Source organism: Ranitomeya variabilis, chromosome 3 (genome assembly GCF_051348905.1).
Source record: "Ranitomeya variabilis isolate aRanVar5 chromosome 3, aRanVar5.hap1, whole genome shotgun sequence".
Lineage (NCBI taxonomy): Eukaryota > Metazoa > Chordata > Amphibia > Anura > Dendrobatidae > Ranitomeya > Ranitomeya variabilis.
This window is the reverse complement of record NC_135234.1, coordinates 80,377,279-80,405,104: the sequence shown is the minus strand read 5'-3', so window position 1 is coordinate 80,405,104 and position 27,826 is coordinate 80,377,279. Positions and strand designations below refer to the sequence as shown.

The following is a 27,826-nucleotide window of genomic DNA, read 5'->3' as shown; positions in this document are numbered from 1 at the left end:
AACATACAGACGGACCTGAGATTTGTGTCCCCTTCACATGTCTGTATAAAACCGGCACCGGGAAAAAGCCGTACTGTTGTCATCAGTGTTTTGGATCAGTGTGCCATCACTGTATGGACTGTGTTTTTCCTGGATGGATAAAGAATGAATTGGCAAAACTTTTTTTTTTTTCCTCCATGATATAATGATGTTCTTATCTTTGTACTATGGTCACCGATCACACCCTATAACCGCGATCTGCGCAGTGTTATGAACTTTATGCTTTTATAGCACAATGAAATCTCCCACTTGTATCTATCTCACCACCTTCGTCTTTTCTTACAGGGAGAAAGCGAATCTGATAAAGGACTTTTGATGAGAAAACTTGTCCTCTCTGGGGTCCTAGCAAGTGAAGAAATCTATATTAACCAGCTAGAAGCTCTGCTTTTGGTAAGTAGATTTTCTTGTTTATGAGTAATAGTGGTAATAAACTCATTAAGTGTGGAATTATTATTAGTTTACAGGACGTTGTGCGTTACTGGTGGAAAGATTAACCAGGTGATGATGCAAGGCGGGCGGGTATGCCATCCAGAGCCGCAGGCAGTTGGCCATGCTATCAAACCCAAAAGATGAATATGGATCACAGAGCAATAATAAAAAATAAAGTTTTTATTGATAATTACAGCAAATAATTTTTTCTTGTTAAAAATACATAAATACACAATATAAAGAAAGAAAAAAGGGATGTAGTGACACTTTAGTGCCACGTCCAAGAGTGGTTGGTTAGGTAAGAAAGGCAAAATTAAACCACATGCACATACCTATTACCATTGCGAACAACCAGATTATATAGTTAATATTTGGTAGGTAGCACAAATAGCTACTGTAAGGTTAATTGTGGAGGTTCATTAGGGCCTCAATTCAAGTATAAAGTGGCAAGTGCATAATATTTTAGAGGATCCAAATGGAAACAATCACAAAAGAAGCCAGACCATTAATACCATCATACAAAAAGCAGCTTAGTGAAATCAGATTGCCATGAAGTACACACCAATGGAAAGCATGTAGATAATCAAAGTGGTAAAATCAAAAGCACCCATAATAAACCAACCTTGGAAAAGGACGTGGAAGACAGAGCTTCCACCATGCTTTCCATTGGTGTGTATATATCATATACACTTTTGTTGTTTTTAATTGTATTTATTTAAAAAAAAATGAATGTGCTATCCCCCTTTTGCACAGACCTTTTGTTTTCCATTTTAAGAGAAAATCTGTCTTTATTCCCCGTAGCACACAATCACAGCGCAGCTTTCATTTCATGTTCTGCTCTTGTGAAATGAAGGCTGTGCCGCGGTTAATTTTTATGGACAATAAAATCAGTTTGTGCTTTAAAAGACCGTTTAATAAACCTGCCCTCGAAGGCATCTAGTAACTCATGCGCCCTGATACCAAACCTCTAACAGGGCGTCCTCCATATACCATGCACTACAGGGTTTTGTGTTACACCATGTTCCAAATTATTATGCAAATTATATTTTTCTCGGATTTTCCTAAATGGCCGGTGCAAATGACAGTCAGTCTAATAAGTCATCACCCGTTAGATTATACATCAAATTTTATTGAAGAAACCTCCCAATGAAACCTCCAAAATGAATAAAAACTCAAAATGCACTGTTCCAAATTATTAGGCACAGTAGAATTTCTAAGCATTTGATATGTTTTAAAGAACTGAAAATGCTCATTTGTGGAATTTGCAGCATTAGGAGGTCACATTTACTGAACAAAAAAGCTGTTTAACTCCAAAACATCCTAACAGGTTGTGATGGGGTGATATGCTATGTGGGTATCATTTTCATGGTGTTCTCTTGTAGGATGAGTTGTTATTTGCCATCTGATATTCTCCCCACAGTTCTGTATTGTTATCTCTCCACAGAGTCAGTGAATAATGTTGTTTGCTAATATGCTAATGACATGTTGACCTAGCTTGTTAAAACAATGAGCCCCTGTGACCCACCCCCCTAACCTGTGAATGAGGAGGGGGACTTGAAAATATCAAGGAGGTGAGACAGAGATGAGATCCTGTGTGGAACCATGATGTGAAGAGCATATCAGAGAGAGAAAGAAGGGAATATGGACTGTTATCCTCTGTGCTGGATATTTGGACTTTTATTCTGTAACTGAACTGCATTCGTTTTCTGGAATATTTTATCCTTTGTGTGGTGGATCGTATATGGACCTTTCGTACTTTTGCCTAAATAAAGGTCTTGGGATTGTTCACTCTTCGCTGGCTCTGTTGATTGTGTGGTACTGGAGAAGGAACCTGTGACACAGGCCAAGTTACATGTTAACATAGGACCCCTTCTTTGAGATCACCTTCACAATTCTTGTATCCATTGAACTTGTGAGTTTTTGGAGAGTTTCTGCTTGTACTTCTTTGCATGAAGTCAGAATATCCTCCCAGAGCTGCTATTTTGATGTGAACTGCCTCCCACCCTCATAGATCGTTTGCTTGATGATACTCCAAAGGTTCTCTATAGGGTTGAGGTCAGGGGAAGATGGTGGCCACACCATGAGTTTATCTCCTTTTATGCCCATAGCAGCCAATGACTCAGAGGTATTATTTGCAGCATGAGATGGTGCATTGTCATGCATGAAGATGATTTTGCTCATCAAGGCACGTTCCTGTTATTTATACCATGGAAGAAAGTTGTCAGTCAGAAACTCTATATACTTTGCAGAGCTCATTTTTACACCTTCAGGAACCTTAAAGGGCGGTACCAGCTGTTTCCCCATGATTCCGGCCCAAAACATGACTCCTCCACCTCCTTGCTGACGTCGCAGCCTTGTTGTGACATGGTGGCCATCCACCAACAATCCACTACTCCATCCATCTGGACCATCCAGGGTGGCTCGACACTCATCAGTAAACAAGACTGTTTGAAAATTAGTCTTCATGTATGTCGGGCCACTGCAACCGTTTCTCCTTGTGAAAACTGTTTAGGGGTGGCCGAATAGTAGGTTTATGCAACACAGGAAGCCTTTGAAGGATCCTACACCTTGAGGTTTGAGGGATTCCAGAGGCACCAGCAGCTTCAAATGTTTGCTGCTTTGTAATGGTATTTTGGCAACTGCTGTCTTAATCCAATGAATTTGTCTGGCAGAAACCTTCCTCATTATGCCTTTATCTGCATGATCTCTGCTCTGTTTCAGTCACAAATCTCTTCACAGTAAGATGATCACTCTTAAGTTTTCGTGAAATATCTAATGTTTTCATACCTTGTCCAAGGCATTGCACTATTATTATTATTATTATTATTTGTTATAGCGCCATTTATTCCATGGCGCTTTACATGTGAGGAGGGGTATACATAATAAAAACACTATTTAATGCTTTTCAACAGCAGAGAGATCCTTTTTATTTCCCATATTACTTGAAACTGTGGCCTGCTTAATAATGTGGAACATCATTTTTAAGTAGTTTTCCTTTAATTAGAATCACCTGGAAAACTATTTCACATGTGTTTAAGATTGATTTCAGTGATCCATTGAGCCCTGAGACACATTACCATCCACGAGTTTATTTGAAAAGCAAAACAATTAAATCTTTGACACTTACACCATGTTCCAAATTATTATGCAAATTGGATTTATGTGGCTTTGTGTCCTGTTGGACATCAGGATCTTGGAGCACGTCCTATATCTGTACTCCATACACCCCTGTATGTCAGGGCATCCACACAATCTCTTACATTAAAAAAAAAAAAAAAAAGGATAAGCAGACAGTGTTGCATGTTTTTAGCCTTTGTAACCTAATTTTACCAGCAAACATATTAGTAAATGTGTGCAATTTTCTTCCATCATTATTACATTACTTCCTGTAGCCTAAAACAACATGTACCGTATATACTCGAGTATAAGCCGAGAATTTCAGCCCATTTTTTTTAGGCTGAAATTGCCCCTCTGCTTATTCTCGAGTCATTCCCAGGGGTCGGCAGGGGAGGGGGAGCGGCAGCTGTCTAATAATACTCACCTACTCCTGGCTCGGTCCCTGCTTCTCCGGGCGCCGGCAGCTTCTTTCTGTAGTGAGCGGTCACATGGTACTGCTCATTACAGTAATGAATATGGACCCAACTCCACTTCCATAGGGGTGAAGCCGCATATTCATTACTGTAATGAGGAGTACCATGTGACCACTCAACACAGGAAGAAGATGCCGGCGCCCGGAGAACCAGGGATGTGCAGGGACCGCGCCAGGAGCAGGTGAGTATGACGGGGGGCAGTGTGCGATTTTCACCTGTCCCCCGTTCCACTGTCGGCGCCGCTGTGTCTTCTGCGTCCTCTGCAGTGACGCTCAGGTGAGGGCGCGATGACGTGATTAGTGTGCGCGCCGCCCTCGGCCTGAACAGTCAGTGCAGAGGACGCGGAAGACCCAGCGGCGCCGACGGTGGAACGCGGACAGGTAAATATAGCAAGCGCCGGGGGCCTGAGCGAGGAGAGGTGAGTATGATTTTTTTTTTTTTTTCAAATCGCAGCAACAGCATATGGGGCATAATAGTCTATGGAGCATCTTATGGGGCCATAATCAGCATTTGTGCAGCATTATATGGGGCAAATATCTCTATTTGTGCAGCATTATATGGGGCAAATATTTCTATGGAGCATTTTATGGGGCCATAATCAGCATTTGTGCAGCATTATATGGGGCAAAATGTGTCTATGGAGCATCTTATGGGGCCATAATCAGCATTTGTGCAGCATTATATGGGGCAAATGTCTGAATGGAGCATCTTTTGGGGCCCATCATAAACTGTATGGAGCATTATATGGGGCGTATTTTGTATGGAGCCTCTTTTGGGGCCCATCATGAACTGTATGGGGCTCCCGATTCAATATGGCTATTCAAAAACACTTACAGTAATTATACACTGTGCGCAGAATTATTAGGCAAGTTGTATTTTAGAGGATTATTTTTTATTATTGATCAACAACTATGTTCTCAATCAACCCAACTCAGACTCATAAATATCAAAGCTTAATATTTTTGGAAGTTGGAGTGTTTTTTTTTAGATTTGGCTATCTTAGGAGGATATCTGTTTGTGCAGGTAACTATTACTCAGCAGAATTATTAGGCAACTTAATAAAAACCAAATATATTCCCATCTCACTTGTTAATTTTCACCAGGTAAACCAATATAACTGCACAAAATTTAGAAATAAACATTTCTGACATGCAAAAAAAAAAAAAAAAAAAATTAGTGACCAATATAGCCCCCTTTCTTTATGATGACACTCAGCAGCCTTCCATCCATAGATTCTGTCAGTTGCTTGATCTGTTTACGACCAACATTGCGTGCAGCAGCCACCACAGCCTCCAGACGCTGTTCCGAGAGGTGGACTGTTTTCCCTCCCTGTAGATCTCACATTTTATGAGGGACGACAGGTTCTCTAAGGGGTTCAGATCAGGTGAACAAGGGGGCCATGTCATTATTTTTCTTCTTTGAGACCTTTACTGGCCAGCCACGCTGTCGAGTAGTTGGAGGCATGTGATGGAGCATTGTCCTGCATGAAAATCATGTTTTTCTTGAACGATACCGACTTCTTCCTGTACCACTGCTTGAAGAAGTTGTCTTCCAGAAACTGGCAGTAGGTCTGGGAGTTGAGCTTCACTCCATCCTCAACCCGAAAATGTCCCACAAGTTCATCTTTGATGATACCGGCCCATACCAGTACCCCACCTCCACCTTGCTGGCGTCTGAGTCGGAGTGGAGCTCTCTGCCCTTTACTGATCCAGCCTCTGGCCCATCCATCTGGCCCGTCACTCTCATTTCATCAGTCCATAAAACCTTTGAAAAGTCAGTCTTAAGATATTTCTTGGCCCAGTCTTGACATTTTATCTTATGTTTCTTGTTTAAAGGTGGTCGTTTTTCAGCCTTCCTTACCTTGGCCATGTCCCTGAGTATCGCACACCTTGTGCTTTTTGTTACTCCAGTAACATTGCAGCTCTGAAATATGGCAACACTGGTGGCAAATGGCATCTTGGCAGCTTCACGCTTGATTTTCCTCAATTCATGGGCAGTTATTTTGCGCCTTTTTTGCCCAACACGCTTCTTGTGACCCTGTTGGCTATTTGCCATGAAACGCTTGATTGTTCGGTGATCACGCTTCAAAAGTTTGGCAATTTGAAGACTGCAGCATCCCTCTGCAAGACATCTCACAATTTTGGACTTTTCAGAGCCCGTCAAATCTCTCTTCTGACCCATTTTGCCAAAGGAAAGGAAGTTGCCTAATAATTACGCACACCTTATATAGGGTTATGATGTCATTAGACAACACCCCTCCTCATTACAGAGATGCACATCACCTGATTTACTTATTTGGTAGTTGGCTCTCAAGCCTTGAACAGCTTGGAGTAGGACAACATGTATAAAAAGTATCATGTGATCAAAATACAACTTGCCTAATAATTCTGCACACAGTGTATTATTGTTGAATGTGAAAGCCAGATCAATAAATGGCTCGCTAGATTTCACCCCATGCTATTACACTCAGGGTTACACTCTTCCATTTCATTATAGTTTAACACTAGTGATGAGCAAACGTGCTGATAGGCTGTTACCCGAGTGTCTTCGGCGTGCTCGAAAGATATAATAGTCCTCGCGACTGCATTTCTCGTGACTGTTCGACAGCTGCAATACATGGAGGGATTGCCTAACAAACAGGACATCCTGCATGTGTTGCATCTGTTGAACAGCCTCGAGACATGCAGTCGCAAGGACTATAACATATTTTTCGAGCACGCCGAAGACATTCGGTTAGCACACGAGCATGCTCGCTCATCGGTATTTAACACTTAAAATTCCATTATCGCTGGAAGACGTGACATGACTGTCAGCTTTTGGCATTTGTGGCTTTATGTATAGGCTTCTCTTGAATTACACATTACAATACCTAGGAACAGGGAAGGTTTGATGGATGAAGACATGAACGCACAATTGAATGAAAAAGTAGTTTTCTCAAAGATCGAAAGTATGCATACTATATGGTGAAACTGGAAATTTGCCACAAAAAATCTAGATTGTCTGTTATTTATTTTTTTTGTATTTAAAAATGTAATCTTTTCTGCAGCCTCAGTAAATAAAAATACTGTATATACTCGAGTATAAGCTGAGATTTTCAGCCCATTTTTGGGGGCTGAAAGTGCCCCTCTCGGCTTATACTCGAGTCGTTGTCCCAGGGGGTCAGTGGGGGAGGAAAAGCGGCAGCTGTCAAATCATACTTCCCTGCTCCCGGCGCGTCTTTGCTCGTTCCTGCTTCTTCGGCGCCCGCAGCGCTTCCTGTTTTCAGCGGTCACATAGTGCTGCTCATTAAAATAATGAATATGGACGCATATTCATTACTTTAATAAGCGGTACGATGTGACCGCTGAACACCCGAACAAGCTGACAGCGTCGGAGAGCATCTGTCACTGATAAGCAGGGACCGCGCCAGGAGCAGGTGAGTATAACGGGGGTGAGCATAGCGCGATATTCACCTGTCCCCATTCCACCGCCGGGCTCCTCTCCGTCTTCTGCTTCCTCTGGCTGTGACTGTTCTGGTCAGAGGGCGCAATGACGTGTTTAGTGTGCGCCCTCTGCCTGAACAGTCACTGCGGAGAGACGCGAAGGAATGAAAATTGCAAACTGTAATTTTAGTAACTAAAGATAACCATGAACACATGTACAAGTCATTTATTCCATTGCAAAATAATCTACACACCTTGAAACTGGAATCAGTTTGGTTTTCTAAACTGGTTCTGCTTTTTTAAAGCAAAATGCTAATGTACTACTCTGTGCTACAGCAAATTTTACTTTGCAAAAAAAATATGCATTTAAAAGAAAATATGGCAAGCTGTTTTTTTTCTTGTCTAGGGGTCACTGGTACAAGGCCTATCAAACCCATATAAGTGTGCTGAACGCACTGATCACTTAGTCTGGGTTTGGTTGACAAGTTGTTTTTAGGGAATAAATATTTTGGTGCAAAACGCGTCATAATCTTGTCAGTCAAATGCTTATATGGCCAAAGGCTATTTTACCAGATTCAGCCATAATAATGCATGCTCAGTCATAAAGTGCATTTTCGTGGAGAAGAGGATGAATAACAATGGGTATTAGGGCACCACCTGATATTTAAGAGATCATTCCAGCACACATCATGTTTGTAATAAAGCCAGAAAAGAAAAAGATGTGCAAATGCCAGAAGATCACCGAGTAAACATAACAATTTTATTTTGTAAATTGCACACTATTACAGTACAAAAACAATGAAAAAGGCTGAACGCCCAAACATAAATGCACATTTACCACCTGGCATAACATACCATCTATTTCCGCATTTTACTTTTATTCAGATCCTCTAGTTTATCCTGGCTTTGATAACTATTGTGTTTTTCTTTTAAGCCATAGAATGATAAAAAGCATTAATTAGTGCCATATACAGTTGCGCTCAAAAGTTTACATACCCTGGCAGAATTTTTACTTTCTTGGCTTTTTTTCAGAGAATATGAATAACACAAAAACTTTTTCTCCACTCATAGTTAGTGGTTGGAAACAGCAGAACAAAGTGAAGCTTCTGGAGTGGCCTTCTGAGTCTCCTGACCTCAATATCATTGAGCCACTCTGGGAAGATCTCAAGCGCGCAGTTCATGCTAGACAGCCTAGGAATTTACAGGCTTTTTGCCAAGAAGAGTGGGCAGCTTTACCATCTGAGAAAATAAACAACCTCATCCACAACTACCACAAAAGACTTCAGTTAAAGGGGGAAATATAGGGTCATTTGGATGTTTTGGGTTGTCATTATGATTTAAAAAAGAGAAAACACAGTAGTTTGACAATAAATGGCATCACATAACCACTAACCGAGAGTGGAGAAAGTTTTGGTGATATCATTCATATTCTATGAAAAAAGGCCAAGAAAGCAAAAATTCTGCCGGGGTGTGTAAACTTTTGAGCACAACTGTATATTGCAGCTTCTGTGCATATTGTGATATACTCACCTATTTGACCTATGGATACCTTGTATGTTATTAGTTTGATTGAGATTAGGCGGTAGTCTTATTATTCTCTGCCACTTATGTGCATTTATGTTTAGGCGTTTAGATTTTTAATGTTTGGGTTTTTTTCACTGTACTAGTGTTTAATTTTACGTAAATGAAATTGATATTTTTACTCCGTGATTTTCTGGCATTTGCCCATTTTTTTCCTTTCTTGCTTCATTGAGAAGAGCGGTATTAGCGGACCGTTGTGGTGGTGGCTTATTTAGCTTAGGAACAAGATTTGGATTGGTGAAACCCAATCTACACATCCTTCCTTTACCCAAAATCGGACCATTATGGAATAGATGGGGGCTACAATACACAGTTCAATGTGTCAGAAGTCGGTGTTTCGGATAGCCATTATAATGGTGGCATTAAGAGCCCCCCAAATCTATACACTGTACAAGAATAATTGACGCCATCATCAACGAACCTGATATTACATGCTAAAAGGATTATTCTGCCATGCAGAAACCTTTTGTGATGTGTATGCTTGTGGTGTGAGCAGAGACTATTGTAGAGGTTTTTTATTTTTGTTATTAAATCACCTTTTGTTGAAGTTAAACTTCCCTATGAAAGAAGAACAAACATGTAAGACTGTACCCATTGCAAAACTGCAGCGGAAATGTGTGTGTGTGTGTGTGTGTGTGTGTGTGTGTGTGTATATATATATATATATATATATATATATATATGTGTATATACATCTTATATCTTTAAATATATACAGTGCCTACAAGTAGTATTCAACCCCCTGCAGATTTAGCAGGTTTACACATTTGGAAATAACTTGGCATTGTGACATTTGGACTGTAGATCAGCCTGGAAGTGTGAAATGCACTGCAGCAAAAAAAGAATGTTATTTCTTTGTTTATTTTTTTTTAAATTGTGAAAAGTCTTTTCAGAGGGTCATTTATTATTCAACCCCTCAACCCACCAGAATTCTGTTTGGTTCCCCTAAAGTATTAAGAAGTAGTTCAGGCACAAAGAACAATGAGCTTCACATGTTTGGATTAATTATCTCTTTTTCCAGCCTTTTCTGACTATTTAAGACCCTCCCCAAACTTGTGAACAGCACTCAAACATGGGAAAGACAAAGGAGCATTCCAAGGCCATCAGAGACAAGATCGTGGAGGGTCACAAGGCTGGCAAGGGGTACAAAACCCTTTCCAAGGAGTTGGGCCTACCTGTCTCCACTGTTGGGAGCATCATCCGGAAGTGGAAGGCTTATGGAACTACTGTTAGCCTTCCACGGCCTGGACAGCCTTTGAAAGTTTCCTCCCGTGCCGAGGCCAGGCTTGTCCGAAGAGTCAAGGCTAACCCAAGGACAACAAGGAAGGAGCTCCGGGAAGATCTCATGGCAGTGGGGACATTGGTTTCAGTCAATACCATAAGTAACGTACTCCACCGCAATGGTCTCTGTTCCAGACGAGCCCGTAAGGTACCTTTACTTTCAAAGCGTCATGTCAAGGCTCGTCTACAGTTTGCTCATGATCACTTGGAGGACTCTGAGACTGACTGGTTCAAGGTTCTCTAGTCTGATGAGACCAAGATCGAGATCTTTGGTGCCAACCACACACGTGACGTTTGGAGACTGGATGGCACTGCATACGACCCCAAGAATACCATCCCTACAGTCAAGCATGGTGGTGGCAGCATCATGCTGTGGGGCTGTTTCTCAGCCAAGGGGCCTGGCCATCTGGTCCGCATCCATGGGAAGATGGATAGCACGGCCTACCTGGACATTTTGGCCAAGAACCTCCGCTCCTCCATCAAGGATCTTAAGATGGGTCGTCATTTCATCTTCCAACAAGACAACGACCCAAAGCACACAGCCAAGAAAACCAAGGCCTGGTTCAAGAGGCAAAAAATCAAGGTGTTGCAGTGGCCTAGTCAGTCTCCTGACCTTAACACAATTGAAAACTTGTGGAAGGAGCTCACGATTAAAGTCCACATGAGACACCCAAAGAACCTAGATAACTTGGAGAAGATCTGCATGGAGGAGTGGGCCAAGATAACTCCAGAGACCTGTGCCGGCCTGATCAGGTCTTATAAAAGACGATTATTAGCTGTAATTGCAAACAAAGGTTATTCCACAAAATATTAAACCTAGGGGTTGAATAATAATTGACCCACACTTTTATGTTTAAAATTTATAAAAATTTAACTGAGCAACAAAACTTTTTGGTTTGTAAGATTTATGCATCTGTTAATAAATCCTGCTCTTGTTTGAAGTTTGAAGGCTCTAACTTATTTGCATCTTTTTAAACCTGCTAAATCTGCATACGGTTGAATACTACTTGTAGGCACTGTGTGTATATATATATATATATATATATATATATATATATATATATATATATATATATATATATATATATATATATACTAGATGGTGGCCCGATTCTAACTCATCGGGTATTCTAGAATCTGTATGTAGTTTATTTATGAAGTTTTCAGAATAATGCAATTTATACACAGGATTCGGCCGGCCGCGACCAATTAGCGAAGCGTGGTTCAAATTCCTCGCCAATTCGCGGCCGGAGTGCGCCTGTCGCTGATTGTTCGTGGCCGGCCTGGCGTGACCAATCAGTGAAGCAAGGGACGGCTCCAGGTTTTTGAGGGCCCCGGGTGAAAGAGTGTCAGTGGGCCCCCCTCTTTAATACATACCATGATTCATGATGCACAGATACAGCAGAGAAATATACCACAGCTAAATATCATATAACACAGCCCATGTAGCATATAGCACAGGCCACGTAGCATATAACACAGGCCATGTAGTATATAGCACAAGCCACGTAGTATATAGCACAGCTCACGTAGTATATAGCACAGCTCACGTAGTATATAGCACAGCTCACGTAGTATATAGCACAGCTCACGTAGTATATAGCACAGCTCACGTAGTATATAGCACAGCTCACGTAGTATATAGCACAGCTCACGTAGTATATAGCACAGCTCACGTAGTATATAGCACAGCTCACGTAGTATATAGCACAGCTCACGTAGTATATAGCACAGCTCACGTAGTGTATAGCACAGCTCACGTAGTGTATAGCACAGCTCACGTAGTGTATAGCACAGCTCACGTAGTATATAGCACAGCTCACGTAGTATATAGCACAGCTCACGTAGTATATAGCACAGCTCACGTAGTATATAGCACAGCTCACGTAGTATATAGCACAGCTCACTCAGTATATAGCACAGCTCACTCAGTATATAGCACAGCTGCGTAGTATATTGCACAACCCACGTAGTATGTAGCACAGAGACGCAGTATATAACACAGCCCACGTAGTATATAGCACAGCAATGTAGTATATAGCACAGCCCACGTATATAGCACAGAGACGTATATGACACAGCCCACGCAGTATATAACACAGCCCACGTAGTATATAACACAGCCCACGTAGTATATAGCAATGTGGGCACCATATCCCTGTTAAAAAAAAAAAAAAAATTATTAAAATTAAAAATAGTTACATACTCACCTTCCGTCGGCCCCCGGATCCAGGCGAGGCGTTTAGCGATGCTCCTCACGACGCTCCGGGCCCAAGAATGCATTGCGGTCTCGCGAGATGATGATGTAGCGGTCTCGCGAGACCGCTACGTCATCATCTCGCGAGACCGCAATGCATGGCCCGGAGCGTCGTGAGGAGCGGGAAAGGTGCCGGAAGGTGAGTATATAATGATTTTTTTTTTTATTATTATTATTTTTAACATTAGATCTTTTTACTATTGATGCTGCATAGGCAGCATCAATAGTAAAAATTTGGTCACACAGGGTTAATAGCAGGGTTAACAGACTGCGTTACACCGCAGTGAGCACTGACTGGAGGGGAGTAAGGAGGGGGCACTGACAGAGAGTAGGAAGGGGCGAATTCGTGGCCGGACCAATCAGCGATGCGGGTTTTCCGTGACAGACAGACAGACGGAAGTGACCCTTAGACGATATATATATATAATATTGAGATGCAATTGAAGTGGAGACTTTCAAGTTTAACTAAAGGGGATATGCAAAAAGTATCCTGTGAAATGTTTAGGAATTGCAACCATTTTTCTACAACGCCTCCTCTTTTCAGGGGCTCAAAAGAAATTGGATAAATTAATTTTACCATAAATATGATGATCATTTGCAATACTTTGTAGAGAATTCTTTGCAGGCAATGACTGCCTGAATTCTGGAAGCCACGGACGTCGCCAAATGTTGGGTTTCCTCCTTTATGATGCTTTGTCGGCCTTTACTGCAGCCGACATCAGTTGTTGCTTCTTTGTGTTTCTGCTTCGTTTTGTCTTAACCCCTTAATGACCGCCAATACGTCGGTTGTACACTATAGCTGACCATTTTGTGCATCAGCCACAATCCGTGTCAGCACCGTCCATATCTGTTTAACCCCTTAGATGCTGCTGTCAATAATGACTATATCAAATAATTGTTTAAAAGTGTGGCTTCTCTCTTTATCCCCATCGGCGTCCTGATGTTTGTCATGGCAATTCACGAGCAAATAGCGGCCTTAGAGTCTGCCGGCTGCACTGACCTGCTAAAAAGTCAGCGACATTTAATTGGTAAAAATCAACTTTTTAATTCCTATGATACCACTTTCTATTAATTCCTGAAAAGCACCTGAAGAATTAATAAACTACCTGACAGCAGTTTTCAGTATGTCAGGAGGTGTTGTTTTTAAAATAGTATCAGTTTGTTTTTTTTCCCCAATATATAGGACCCGTAAAGTCACTTCAAACCTGTATAGGCCCCTAAAAGAAATAATTTTGTAAATTTCCTTGAAAAATTGCTGCTACATTTTTTAACCTCCTAAAATGCTAACAAAATAAAATGTTGCTGATGTAAAGCATACATGTGGGAAATGTTATTTATTAATGTTTTTGTGTGCTATGACTATCTGAATTAAAGGGATAATCATTAAAAGTTTGAAAATTGCTAATTTTTTTACATTTTTGTCAAAGTTCTGATTTTTTTTATTTTTATAAATAAACTCAAAACATATCAACCATCAACCAAATTTACCATTATCATAAAGTATAATGTGTCACGAAAAAACAATCTCAAAATCACTGGAATTTGTCAAAGCGTTCCAGAGTTATTACCACGTAAAGTGACACTGGTCAGATTTTTAAAATTTGGCTCTGTCACTATTAAGCATGTGAAATGCTGCTCGATGGGGCTGAGATCTGGTGATTGACTCTGCAGAATATTTTACTTCTTTGCCTTAAGCTCCTGAGTTGCTATCACAGTATGTTTTGGATCATTGTCCATCTGTACTGTGAAGCGCCGTCCAATCAGCCTTGCTGCGTTTGCATGAATCTGAGTAGAAAGTACCGTCCTGTACACTTCAGAGCTCATCCGGATGCTTCTGTCTTCATTCACATCAATAAACACTAGTGACCCAGGACCATTCAAAGCTGTCCATGCCCGTGCCATCACACTGCCTCCACCATGTTTTACAGAGGATATGCATATTGTCTCTTCAGAGAGGAAGAGGACTAGAACTCTAACGCCACCTATAGTAAGTAGCAATCCTAAAAGTCAGTATCAACCCCTTAACGAGCCTTGCCACATGACTTGGGCTAAAAGCCAAACCAAAATCTCAATTTGCAGACACTGTGTTTCGGGGTACTGCCCCTCGTCATTGTAAAGATTCAGATCTGGTTTGGCTAGGTGAGAGTCGTCTGACAGGGATCCAAGGGGTAATGTTTCTTCTTACGAAGAGTGACATGTCAAGCCTGGCATGCCAAGATGAAGAGACTTTTAAGCCTTGCAATGCTTCTCTGGGAAATAAAATATTCAAATTGTCTCTTCAGAGAGGAGAATGACTAAAGGTACCGTCACACTAGGCGATATCGCCAGCGATCCGTGACGTTGCAGCGTCCTGCATAGCGATATCGCTATGTTTGGCACGCAGCAGCGATCTGGATCCTGCTGGGATATCGCTGGTTGCAGGGAGAGTGGACGAACTTTCTTTCGTCGCAACTCTCCCGCTGACACCGCTGGATCGCCGTGTGTGACGCCGATCCAGCGATGTCTTCACTGGTATCCATGGTAAACATCGGGTTGCTAAGCGCAGGGCCGCGCTTAGTAACCCGATATTTACCATGGATACCATGGTAAAAGTAAAAAAAAAACACTACATACTCACCGTCTGTTGTCCGTCACGTCCCCTGGAGCTTGCCGTACTGACTGTCTCAGCGCCGTCCGGCCGTAAAGCAGAGCCCAGCGGTGAACCTGCAGTAACAGCGGTTCACCGCTGGGCACCGCTGTTACGGCCGGCCGGCGCTGAGACACAGTCAGTGCGGCAAGCGCCGAGGGACATGAAGGACGACAGAAGGTGCGTATGTAGTGTTTTTTGTTTTTTTTTTACATGGGGACTTCGGCATCGCTAAAGACAGTTTCAGCGATGCCGAAGTCGCTTGGTCGCTGGAGAGAGCTGTCTGTGTGACAGCTCCCCAGCGACCACACAGCAACTTACCAGCGATCACGTCGCTGGTCGCGATCGCTGGTAAGTTGCTTAGTGTAACGGTACCTTAAGACTCGAGTACCACCTGTTGGAGGTAGCAATCCTAAAAGTCAATATCGACCCTTTACAGAGGATGTGGTGTGGATCTTAATAATAATAATAATAATAATAATAATTTTTATTTATATAGCGCCAACATATTCCGCAGCACTTTACAATTAAGCGGGGACATGTACAGGCAATAAATTCGGTACAAGTTAAGACAATTTAAACAGTGTCATTAGGAGTGAGGTCCCTGCTCACAAGCTTACAATCTACAAGGAAATGGGGGGGGGACACAATAGGTGAAAAGTGCTTGTTATTTCAGGTCTGGCAATTATAATAAATAGGGATTTTCATATAAAGCTGCATGATCCGGTCATCAGCCCGTGTGTTTAAGTGCAATAGTCAAGTATCAAGTGCAGTTATCGTGTGCGTGGAGGGTGTGGAGACAGATGAATAGTAGGGTGCAGATTCAGAGTAATATTTGGAGGGAGGGAACAGGGCAAAGTTAGTTCACTGAGTAGTTGATGTGGTAGGCTTGTTCGAAGAGATGGGTTTTTAAAGCGCGCTTGAATCTGTATTTGTTCTCATGAAGTCTTCTCTTTATGGTAGACTTAGATACTGAAACACTGACTTCTTGGAGAGTGTTCTTCGCTTGGGTATATGTTGTGAAGGGGCTGCGACCATCTACCACTATTGTCTTCCGTGGATGTCCAGGCCTTTTTGAGTCCCCAATCTCACCAGTGCGTTTTTTTGGCAGTATGTACCAAACTGTGCACTTGATCACTCCTAACTTTTCTGCGATCTCTCTGATGGATTTTTTCTTTTCAGACTAATGATAGTCTGTTTATCTTCCATTGAGAGCTCTTTTGACCACATGTTGGTTCACAGCAAGTTTCCAAATGCAAATGCCACACCTGGAATCCGCTCCAGAACTTTTACTTGCTTAATTAATGATGGATTAATGAGGGAAAAGACCATGCAGCACATTAAAGAGTTTTTGAAATAGTTGTCAAATTACATTTGGTCTAATTAAAAATCAGGTAGCTACATATCAAAGAGCGGTAATTTCTAAATCATTACTCCAGTTAAAATTTGATTACCTCAAATTAAAGCGGAGAGTCTGCACTTTAAGCCCATATTGATTCTGTAACTGTATCTTGAATATGTTTTGGTAAATGGTTAAAATGCCAAAACTTGTCACTGTCCAAATATTTCTGGACCTAAGTTCAGGGCCGGTTTTAGACAAAGTGGGGCCCCAAACGCTCACATATTGCTCCATCACACAGAAACATTTCTTTTGTATTTAAATACGCTGAGTTCAGGCCATTAAACGAGTAATTGACAATATTGAACTTGTTCAATGCTTGTTTCCCAGCCTCTTTACTCCAGATGAGGAAGAATGATGGGGAGAGATGATCCTCAATGCAGTATAATGCAGGTCCCATAATACATATAGTATAATACACTGACCATGGTCCTTAATAGAGTACAATGCTGCCCCCCTCATAAAGTATAATGCAGCCCCACACACAGTATAATTTAGCCCCTCATAGAGCATAATTCAGCCCCCTCAGAGTATAATGCAGCCCCACACACAGTATAATTCAGCCCTCCACAAACACACAGTATAGTGCAGTCCCCCCATGTACACAGTATAATGTAGCCCCTCCACGCGCACACAGTATAATGCAGCCCCCCACACACAGTATGATGCAGCCCCCTCACAGTATAGTGCAGTCCCCCCACACACAGTATAATGCAGCCCCCCACACACAGTATAGTGCAGTCCCCCCACACACAGTATAATGCAGCCCTCTCACAGTATAGTGCAGCCCCCACAAACAGTATAATGCAGCCTCATCCACACACAGTATAATGCAGCCTCACCCACACACAGTATAGTGCAGCCCCCACACACAGTATAGTGCAGCCCCCACACACAGTATAGTGCAGCCCCCACACACAGTATAGTGCAGCCCCCACACACAGTATAGTGCAGCCCCCACACACAGTATAGTGCAGCCCCCTCACAGTCTAATGCAGCCCCCCACTCACAGTATAAAGCAGTCCCCCCACATAGTGTAATGCAGCCCCCCACTCACAGTTTAAAGCAGTCCTCCCACATAGTGTACTGCAGCCTCCCACATAGTGTACTGCAGCCCCCCACTCACAGTATAATGCAGCCCCTCCACACACAGTATAGTGCAGCACCCCACTCACCTTATAATTCAGCCCTCACTCACAGTATAATGCAGCCACACACACAATACTTACCTCTCCTCCTCGTTCCCCTGCTGCTCTGGCTTCTGCACAGCATCTCATCAGCTCCACTGCTGGCACACGCTGAGTCAGAGGCTGAGGGGGAATGATGGGAGAGGGAGCGTCACTTGATGCTCTCTCCTCCATCACTCCTTTCATCTGTATCGACATCTATGATGCTGATAAGTTAAATGCGTGATGTGGAGGGGGCGGCGCCAGACCCCTCATACTCAGGGGCCCATAGCAGCTGCATGGTTTGCAGCTATTAGCGGCACACCACTGGCTGAGGGCCCCTGGAGGAGCAGGGGCCCTTGGCAGCTGCCTGGTGTGCCTGCCCTACCTAACTTTATATTATAGAGACTAGTAATCTGTTTGTGGTTTTGTATTAGTCTCAACAAATGTTGTATTATGTGAAGTAAATAAAACTCAATGCCATTAAAATGCTTATTCCTAGACTTTACAGCATCTACAGTGCATTTTTTTTAAGGAGGGGGGGTTGGAATGAGAAATTATATGGGAAATAAATTAGCTGAACGGTTTTTCGGTTCCTCGACTGCACCCTTGGGGCATAACACAAGGGCATGGCTAGGCCTTGTATGGCTAGTTTACACATTGTTTGCTTATCTGTAGTGTTCTGCATGGTCAAGAAGCGCAGTTATAATTTTGCATCAGTTATAGGTGAATCTGTTGAGGAATCTCAGAAAGTGCAGGTGAGCTACGTAATTTGTATGTGCTTCACCTGGACTTGTGAAACTGCAGGGACTTTCTTGTGTAAGTTCTGGGCTGAGCTGCACACAATCCCTCTGCAAATGCAATGTAAAAGCCTAGCCCGTCATGTCCTAATCCACACAGAGAACTGTAGGGAAGCGACTGCTGCAGCCAGTTGTCTTACTGCCAGTCACAAATGGTAAAAAGGAGGAGAGCGGGACGTGGCTGAGCTCCTGAGACTCAGACGAGTTTGTTATATATTTTTTTTTAGTTTTCATTGATCCTATTTTGTGTAACAAAAGGAGAGAGGATATATTTTGTGTATTTTCTATATTTAGAAGTTTAGACCTTTCCCGAATCTTGCTCTACCCCATTACTTATATCTATCTGAAAAGAGAGAAGGATGGGTACGGTAACACCTGTGTGCTATAAGCAGGCTTTGTTTGGTTGTGTGGGAATGCACCTTCTGGATTTGCAACATTGTAAATATAATTCTAATTATGCAAATATGAAATGTGGAAGTGCCAGGAACAATCATTCTCTTCAGATCATTTAAAGCAACCAGCCTGGTTTTGGCCAGTGCTGTGCCATGGATTTGTCGTGAGATCTGTGACAAAAAGAAAACTGTGGATTAAAATTAAAATCTGTTAATTGGTTGCAGATTCTTTTCTGCAACAAGTGTATGAGATTTTATTAAATTTTCATCCATTTTGCTGCTAATGAATTTTGCAAAATATTAGCTGCATATCTGAATACAACCATAAGGCTATGTGCACATAGTGCATTTTTGATGCGTTTTCGCAGCATTTTTTCCTTCGTGGAAATGGGCCAAAAACCATATGGAATCCTTATGCAAACTTATTCAATGACAATCCTGAAGTCTTGAGCACATAATCAGTAAAAAAAATTTCTGCAGTATGTAAATTTTGTGCATTTCTGCAGCATTTCACCTATTGACTTCAATTGAGTCAGTCAAATCCGCAGCAAAAATGCAGGTATAAAAGTGTTTGCGGATTTGCTGAGTTTTTGTTTTGTGTTTTACTGGCTTCATATGGTGTTTCCCACGCTGTCACACAGATGAAACACCGGCGTGGCGGTTCTTACCGGCAGTAATGTGACCCTGCAGCTGTGACCCTCAGGGGTGGGCCGATAAGACTACTGCTCCCATCAGGCTACGTCTGCTGTCACTGATAACAGTGACAGCAGGTGCCGCTGATGGGACACGTAGTCTCATCTGCCGGCGCCTGTGCTCACAGTTAAAAAAACAAAAAAAAAACTATATATATATATATATATATATATATACACACACACACACACACACACACACACACACACACACACACACACACACACACACACACGGGCAAAAAAGTGTTTTATTAAGTCAGTCAGCAACAGTGCAAGTTCCACCACTTAAAAAGATGAGAGGCGTCTGTAATTTACATCATAGGTAGACCTCAACTATGGGAGACAAACTGAGAAAAAAAAATCCAGAAAATCACATTTTCTGTTTTTTTTAATCATTTTATTTGCATATTATGGTGGAAAATAAGTATTTGGTCAGAAACAAAAGTTCATCTCAATACTTTGTAATATATCCTTTGTTGGCAATGACAGAGGTCAAACGTTTTCTGTAAGTCTTCACAAGGTTGCCACACACTGTTGTTGGTATGTTGGCCCATTCCTCCATGCAGATCTCCTCTAGAGTAGTGATGTTTTTGGCTTTTCTATTATTATCTATTATCTATTATTCTATTATTAAAGGAGTGTGTGTCATTATTTCAAATAAAGAACTTTATTCTGGATGACTGTGTTTTTATGCGCTCACTATGGTGGGGTTAGTAATGGATAGGCATCTTATAGACTCCTCTCCATTACTAACCTGTGGGCTTGATGTCACCTGACAATACAAAGGTCACATCAACCTCACAATTATGAACCCCACTTGCCACCGCTACAGGGCAAATGGGAAGAGTGAGGCTAAGCGACAGAATTGGTGCATCTTATAGATGCGCCTTTCTGGGGCAGCTAAGAGCTGATGTTTTTAGTCTGGGAGGGGCCAATATCCATGGCCCCTTCCTAGGCTATTAACATCAGCCCGCAACTGTCTGCCTAGCCTTTGCTAGTTAGATTTTATAGTGGGACCCTATGTCAATTTTTTTCTGGGGTCCCCCTGTAAAATAACCAGTAAAGTTTAAGCAAACAGCTGTGAGCTGATATTGATAGCCTGGGAACCTTTATGGCTCCTTCCCAGAATTTTAACATCAGCCCTCAGCCATTGGCTTTCCCTCTGCTGGTTATTAAAATTCCATGGGAGCCCGCACAATTTTTTTTTTCTTTAAAATTAGCAGTTGCTGTCTGGTTACAGCCTATGTAACTTTGTTCTGTTAATGCTCCTACATAGGCTGGTGACTGTGTGTGTTGTGTCTGTTTACTTATCGGCCTAGTAATGAGGGTGTTGGGCTGACACCTTTTCACTACTAAGCCTAGAGGTAGGTGTCAATGACAGCTGCTGACACCAAGCCCTACTACTGCATCAGCATGAAAAAGGTGGTGTTGAACCAAGAAATTACCTCACAAAATTTTTTTTTTTAAAGATATCTTTATTTAGCTCAAAAAAGCCTTCAATGCTGTACAAAACCGCATACAACAATGCAGGAAAAACGCGCGTTTTCCCCCAGCGGTTTTCCTGCCAAGAGATGCAGAAACCTTGCAGGAATTTCTGCATGCAAATACTCAACGTGCATACATAGCCTAAAAAGGTTTTTCTGAAAATGGATAAATTGAAGCCGCCACTTTTGTGCAGTTTGGTGGGGTTAGTGAGATCCTACCCTACTGATAACGATAGACCAGATTTGGGCAAATTGTGATCCACAGGCCACATCTACCCCTTTTGGCTTTTTCTGTCCAGCCCATAGATTGGGACAGGCAAAGGGCTGGAAAATAAATAAAATGCAACGATACAGAAGTTCAGGAATGTCAGCAACAGTGTGCACCTAACCCCGTAGACCTGACTAGTACATGCAGATCTGGTGCACATGCAACAAGGAAGAATAGAAGGAATATGAGCGAGAAAAAAATAGAATTAGAAAAGGAGCAAAACAAAGCTGGACAAAGAGAGAGTGAGATTGTGACAGACATCAAGACGAGGACAGAGACTATGGGAAAGATCATAGTAAGGATCAACGCCGATCATGGTACCGTCTATGCTTATTATACATATGGCTGAAAAGCAGGAGCATATGATTTATAAAAAGCAGTAAGCTGTACTCTTGCCATTGAATTTGCAACATTTTTTCATAATTTGCATATCATTAACATGTCTATCCATCATATGATTTCCATAATTCCACTACACTTCCTGTTTGTTGCAGTGTGTATTGTGCGGATTTGCTGCGCCAGGTTCTTATACATGTTATGTAAGCCCTATCGTAACGTGTTAAAAGCAGGGTGGATAAAAATCAATGTTTTTTAAAAAAAATCAAAAAAATCGGATTTTTTTGATTTAAATCGGATTTTTTTGATTTAAATCGGATTTTTTTCAATAAACTGCTTTTTGAGGAAAATATTTTACCATCCAAAGGTTCTTCCATCATGAGATAAAGCTGAGTTGTTTAACTCAGTAGAATAAAGGCTGTATATGTGTAACATTCACAATGCCATGCTCTTCCAGAGGTTTCTGTAGGATGCTGACTATCCAACAAGTTTGGGCATGTCAACTGAATGGAAAAAGAAACTAAACCAAAAGTGAAACCAAGCTAGAAGTGTGGAATTAAAGGGGCAGTATGAACAAAATGTGGAGGCTATTAATAGTTTATACAATTAAGACATGCTGCTTTTAAACACCTACCTATTGCCATATAGTAAAACAAAAAAGATTTTTACTTACTTTGGGGTCCCCCCCTCACCCTGGCGTTAGATCGTTGCCCCTAGTTTCGTCCGTGTAACTATGGGCGCACATGCGCACTGCTCTCACTTCTCATTTTAATCGTGATTTATATTAAAAAAAACCTTTTGATTTAAATCAGTGATTTAAATCATGATTAAAATCATGATTTAAATCGATCCGATTTAAATAGAAAAAAATCTTTTGATTTAAATCGTGATTTAAATCATGATTTAAATCGGCGTGATTTAAATCAATCCACCCTGGTAAAAGTGTCAGCTGGTCAACATAATTAATTCTGCTCAATATTAAAGTGATAAAATTAATAATATGGGTTTGCTCACATTAACGTATTAATCAGACTAGTGCAATGCGAGGAAAAAAAAATCGCATTGCACACTGCCCAATATTATTCAATGAGTCAATGCTGATTTGTGAGTTCTTCCTCAGCTGTAATCGGGCTGAGGATAAAATCGCAGCGTGCTGTGAGTGGCCGCGTATGTCAGGTGAGACTCACCAATGGAAGTCAATTTTTGATAACCAGCAAAGGTAAAGCAGACAGCTGTGGGCTGATAATATCAGACTGCGAAGGTCCCTGGTTATTGGTCCCTTCCCAACCTAAAAATACTAGCCTGCAGCCGCCCTACCCAATTCTGGCGCTTTTTTCCTCACTGCTCCTGATTGCCCTGGTGTGTTGGCTATCAGGATAATGGGGCTTGTCAAAAATCACAACTGGCATCAAGCCTTAGGTTTATGAATGGAGAGGTGTCTATTAGACACCCCCATTACTAACCCAGTAATAAAAAAAGACAAAAAAAATATTTTATTTGAATAAACACTCCCAGACACTTTCCCTGGTTCACCAATTTATTGAAAAAAAAAAAAAGATGCAGGTCCGATATAGACCAGATAATCCAATGTTGTCAACCGACACTGTCATGATCTAATACATCTATAATATAACGCTGGGAGCGTCACTCTGTCTGTCCCCTTTATAGACTGCGCAAGCGCCTTTGCAGTCTGGACCCCACAGAGTGTCGCAGCCCAGGAGATCACTGTATGCTTAAGCACTGAACGCATACCACGATCTCCGATGGAGAAGCAGAGATGTGCCAAGAGGGTGAGTATGCTACATTCACCTGTCCCCGTTCCACCGCTGCGCGACGCTCTGTCTTCCGTGTCCTCTGCCTGTGACGTTCAGGTCAGAGGGCGCAATGATGTGGTTAGTGCGCGCCCTCTGACTGAACAGTCACAACCAGAGGACCCGGAAGACGGAGCGTCACGCAGCGGTGAAAAGGGGACAGGTGAATGTAGCATACTCACCCTCCTGGCACATCTCTGCTTCTCCATCGGAGATCGTGGTATGCGTTCAGTGCTTAAGCATACAGTGATCTCCTGGGCTGCGACACTCTGTGGGGTCCAGACTGCAAAGGCGCTTGCGCAGTCTATAAAGGGGACAGACAGGATGGGGGTGCAGGATGGGTGGAGCACAATACAGAATGGGGGCGCAGGATGGGAGCAGCACATGACAGAATGGGGGTGCAGGATGGGTGCAGTACATTACAGAATGAGGGCACAGGATGGGAGCAGTACATGACAGAATGGGGGCGCAGGATGGGAGCACCACATGACAGAATGGGGGTGCAGGATGGGAGCACCACATGACAGAATGGGGGCGCAGGATGGGAGCACCACATGACAGGATGGGGGCGCAGGATGAGAGCACCACATGACAGGATGGGGGCGCAGGATGAGAGCACCACATGACAGGATGAGGGCTCAGGAAGAGATTAGCATATGACAAAATGGTGGCGCACAAGACAGGATGAGGGCGCAGGATGGGGGCTGCACATGACAGGAAGGGGGCGCAAGATGGTAGCAGCACATGACAAGATTAGGGCGCAGGATGGAAGCAGCACATACCAGGATGGAGACCATATACCAATATAAATGCTCGCCACCCGGGCGTAGAACAGGTGCAATAGCTAATATATATAGTCCCACACAGATCTGACGTAGTCCAGCGCTTCGCATGGCGTAAGCCTACTGAGCCCTTTTCTGAAGTTTCATAGGCTTTAGCAGCAGCCACTCCCAGCTCCCGCTTCGTTCCGCGAGACCCACTGGCACTGAATAGTGGTGACGTCGGAGTCACTGGGTAACACAGACTGAGTACTTCCTGCAGTTACTACTTTGCAACAGATTCTGATATAGTATTTTTTTATTCTATGCCCCTCAGTTCCTAAATTATACATTTAGTAATAATGGTGCAAATTTTCCCTTCAGCCCACAGAACTAAATTTTAAGCGTTTGAGTTTTTTCATCTGATGCTGGCAACTCAAAACATTGCTGCACCCAGAGAGAAGTTTTGTGGGATACATCCAGTTGGTTGATGACATTTTTTTATATATGTTGGGGGTGGGGGGTGGCATAACTTTATAGCACAGTGGCACAGAAGAAGATTAAAGACTGTACCACGAGCAATGGAAATTGGAGGAGATACTCCAGTGAATGTCCCTCTTTAAAAGCATATTCTGGATGAGTTGTCATAAAAATCAACCGAACACAAGAAAAAAATTTAAACAAAGGGCGATAACCATAGCAAATAATAGTAAAATATAGTTTAACTGAACTGTAAGCTCTGAAGCCTCATTAAGACACCCGTACGTCTGTGTTCTAGTTTTTACAGAACACGTCCGAATTATAATCTATGGGGCTGCTCACATGCCTGTGTCTTTTTATTCCAATAATTTTTATTTGGGAAAATTTTTACAACTTTGGGGAGAGAACATAAAGCTATAAGTAAAATACAAGGATATAAGAATAACAGGTAACCTGTAAAAATTTACAGTCAGTATAACAACATTGATTATAAACCTGTGTGGAGTAAGAGGGAAGATGGAGAAGGGAAAGGGAGGGGGAAAACTTTGAGAGGGAGGGGAAAACTTGGAGGAAGGGAGGGAAGGGAAAAGCAGGGGGAAAACTTTGAGGAGGAAGGGGAGGGAAAGGGAGGGGGAAAACTTGGAGGAAGGGAAAGGGAGGGGGAAAACTTGGAGGAGGAAGGGAAAGGGATGGAAAAACTTGAAGAAGGGAAAGGGAGGGGAAAACTTGGAGAAGGGAGGGAAGGGAAAAGCAGGGGGAAAACTTGGAGGAGGAAGGGGAGGGAAAGGGAGGGGGAAAACTTGGAGAAGGGAGGGGGAAAACTTGGAGAAGGGGGGGGAAGGGAAAGGGAGGGGAAAACTTGGAGAAGGGAGGGGAAAACTTGGAGAAGGGAGGGAAGGGAAAGGGAGGGGGAAAACTTGGAGAAGGGAGGGGGAAAACTTTGAGGAGGAAGGGGAAGGAAGGGGAAGAGAGGGGAAAACTTGGAGAATAGAGGGGGAAAACTTTGAGGAGGAAGGGAAAGTAGGGGGAAAACTTTGAGGAGAAAGGGGAGAGAAGGGAAAGGGAGGGGGGAAAGGGAGGGAGAAAACTTGGAGAAGGGAGGGGGAAAACTTTGAGGAGGAAGGGGAGGGAAGGTAAATGGAGGAGGAAAACTTGGATAAGGGAAAGGGAGGGGGGAATACTTTGAGGAGGAAGGGAAAGTAGGGGGAAAACTTTGAGGAGGGAAGGGAAAGGGAGGGAGAAAACTTGGAGAAGGGAGGGGTAAAACTTAGAGGAGGAAGGGAAAGGGAATAAAAAAGGAAGGAGAGAAAGAAAGGGACAAACAATAGTCCTCTGAGAATGGGTTGGCACAGAAACTAATAAAATCGACTGGCAAAATCAATAACATTAGTGAGTATAGGATTCTACATTGGAGGGAAAGGATAAATTTCATGAAGACCATTTTGCTTCATATTTTTGAGAGAGTTATTATTTAAAGTGATGGCAAATTAAAAAGTATTGTGTGCTATGATCCTGTCTAATAGATTATTAATGTTTGGGAGCCTGTGTCATTTTGCGGACTGTGAAAAAATCGTACAAGTTCATTTTTTTACCAGTATCGTTAATGAAAATACCAATAAGTCTATGGGTCGGTGAAAATGGTGGACAGCACCAGGTGATATCAGTGTACAATCCGTGTGCTGTCCGAGATTAGTATTGTAATGGATAGGGGAAGGCTTGTAATTAATTATGTGTAATCACTGACAGTACAACCTGGTACATTGACTAAACGTTGATGATACTCTGATCTGCGAGACTGATGACACTTGTACCATATATGAAAATCACTGATGTCTGAACCAGGCCTAAAGCAGGATGTTTGTAGATGTGCGCCCTTTAAATTACTACACGTCTGACTGCCCCCGAACCGTCTCTCTGACTCTTTGTATATTCTGTTGGATTTTATTTTCAATATCTGAGAATATGATAATAGTAGGAAGGGGAGAGGATTACTGCGTCTTATCACAGTCGGAAGCAAAACCATTAAATCCTAGTAATGCTGAGTGAACAACATATTAGGTTTCCTATTTCCAGTGCCAGTATATTGTGACGTACATGTAATAAGATATGCTCATTGTGTAGGTGGATAAATGGAATACAATGACATTGTTAGGGGTTTTTTTTTTACTATGCAGTATCAAATAGTTAAAAGGCTATTCTAGAAATGTATATTCTTGTGCGTTTACCTCTTTGGTATCCTAAGGTTAAAGATTTTAGTTACTTATAAGTGATGAGCGCACATGCTCGTATAAGGTGTTTTCTGAGCATGCTCGGGTGCTCACTGAGTGTCATCGGCGTGCTCAAATAATATGTTTGCGCAGCTGCGGCTGCCTGTGTTGAGGCTGTTGAATAGCTGTGAGACATGCAGCTGCTGCGACGTGAACATAGAGCATCATGCTCGAATACTATTGGCACACAACCGTGCTTGGGTAACACATTGTCCGAGCACGTTCGCTCATCACTATTATCTTTCGATGTACAGAATTGGAAGATTACAGCCTGAAAGGGAATTGTCAGCAGGTTTTTTTCCCACTTAATTGGAGAGCAGTATACTGTAGACAGACACGGATTCCAGCGATGTGTCACTTACTAGTCTGCTTGATGTAGTTTTGATTAAAATCACTGTTTTATCAGCATTAGTGAAAATCTTAAGTACTAGTGAACTTGCTGCCATGTTGTCTTCCATAATCATGAGCTCTGTATTACTCTGCCCGCACCGCTGATTGGCAGCTTTATGCCTATGCACAGTGTACAGCGAAAGCTGCCAATCAGTCATGTGGGCGGGGTTATAAAGAGCTCAGCATTCGGAGAACTGCTAGAACTGCAACAGAGAAAACTTATCAAAGATGCTGCAAAGCAGCCCAGTAAGTAATCCAACACTGTAATTAGTGTCCGTGTCTTTACTTCTTGCTGCTGTCAGATGGGGGAGCAACAGATTCCCGTAAAAGCGGTGTTGTACTTGGCAGAGGTCCT

At 42.4% G+C, this 27,826-nt stretch overlaps 1 protein-coding gene across 6 annotated transcripts in view; it reads left to right on the top strand.

Annotated features, from left to right (window-relative positions):
- The window catches only part of ABR (ABR activator of RhoGEF and GTPase), a 430,921-nt gene that overhangs the window by 236,687 nt on the left and 166,408 nt on the right, over positions 1-27,826 (top strand). For all 6 annotated transcript variants that reach the window (XM_077294251.1, XM_077294253.1, XM_077294252.1 and 3 more), the window contains one exon: positions 325-429. In XM_077294251.1, the coding sequence (XP_077150366.1) occupies positions 325-429 (105 nt within the window). The remainder of the gene's footprint in view (positions 1-324; positions 430-27,826) is intronic.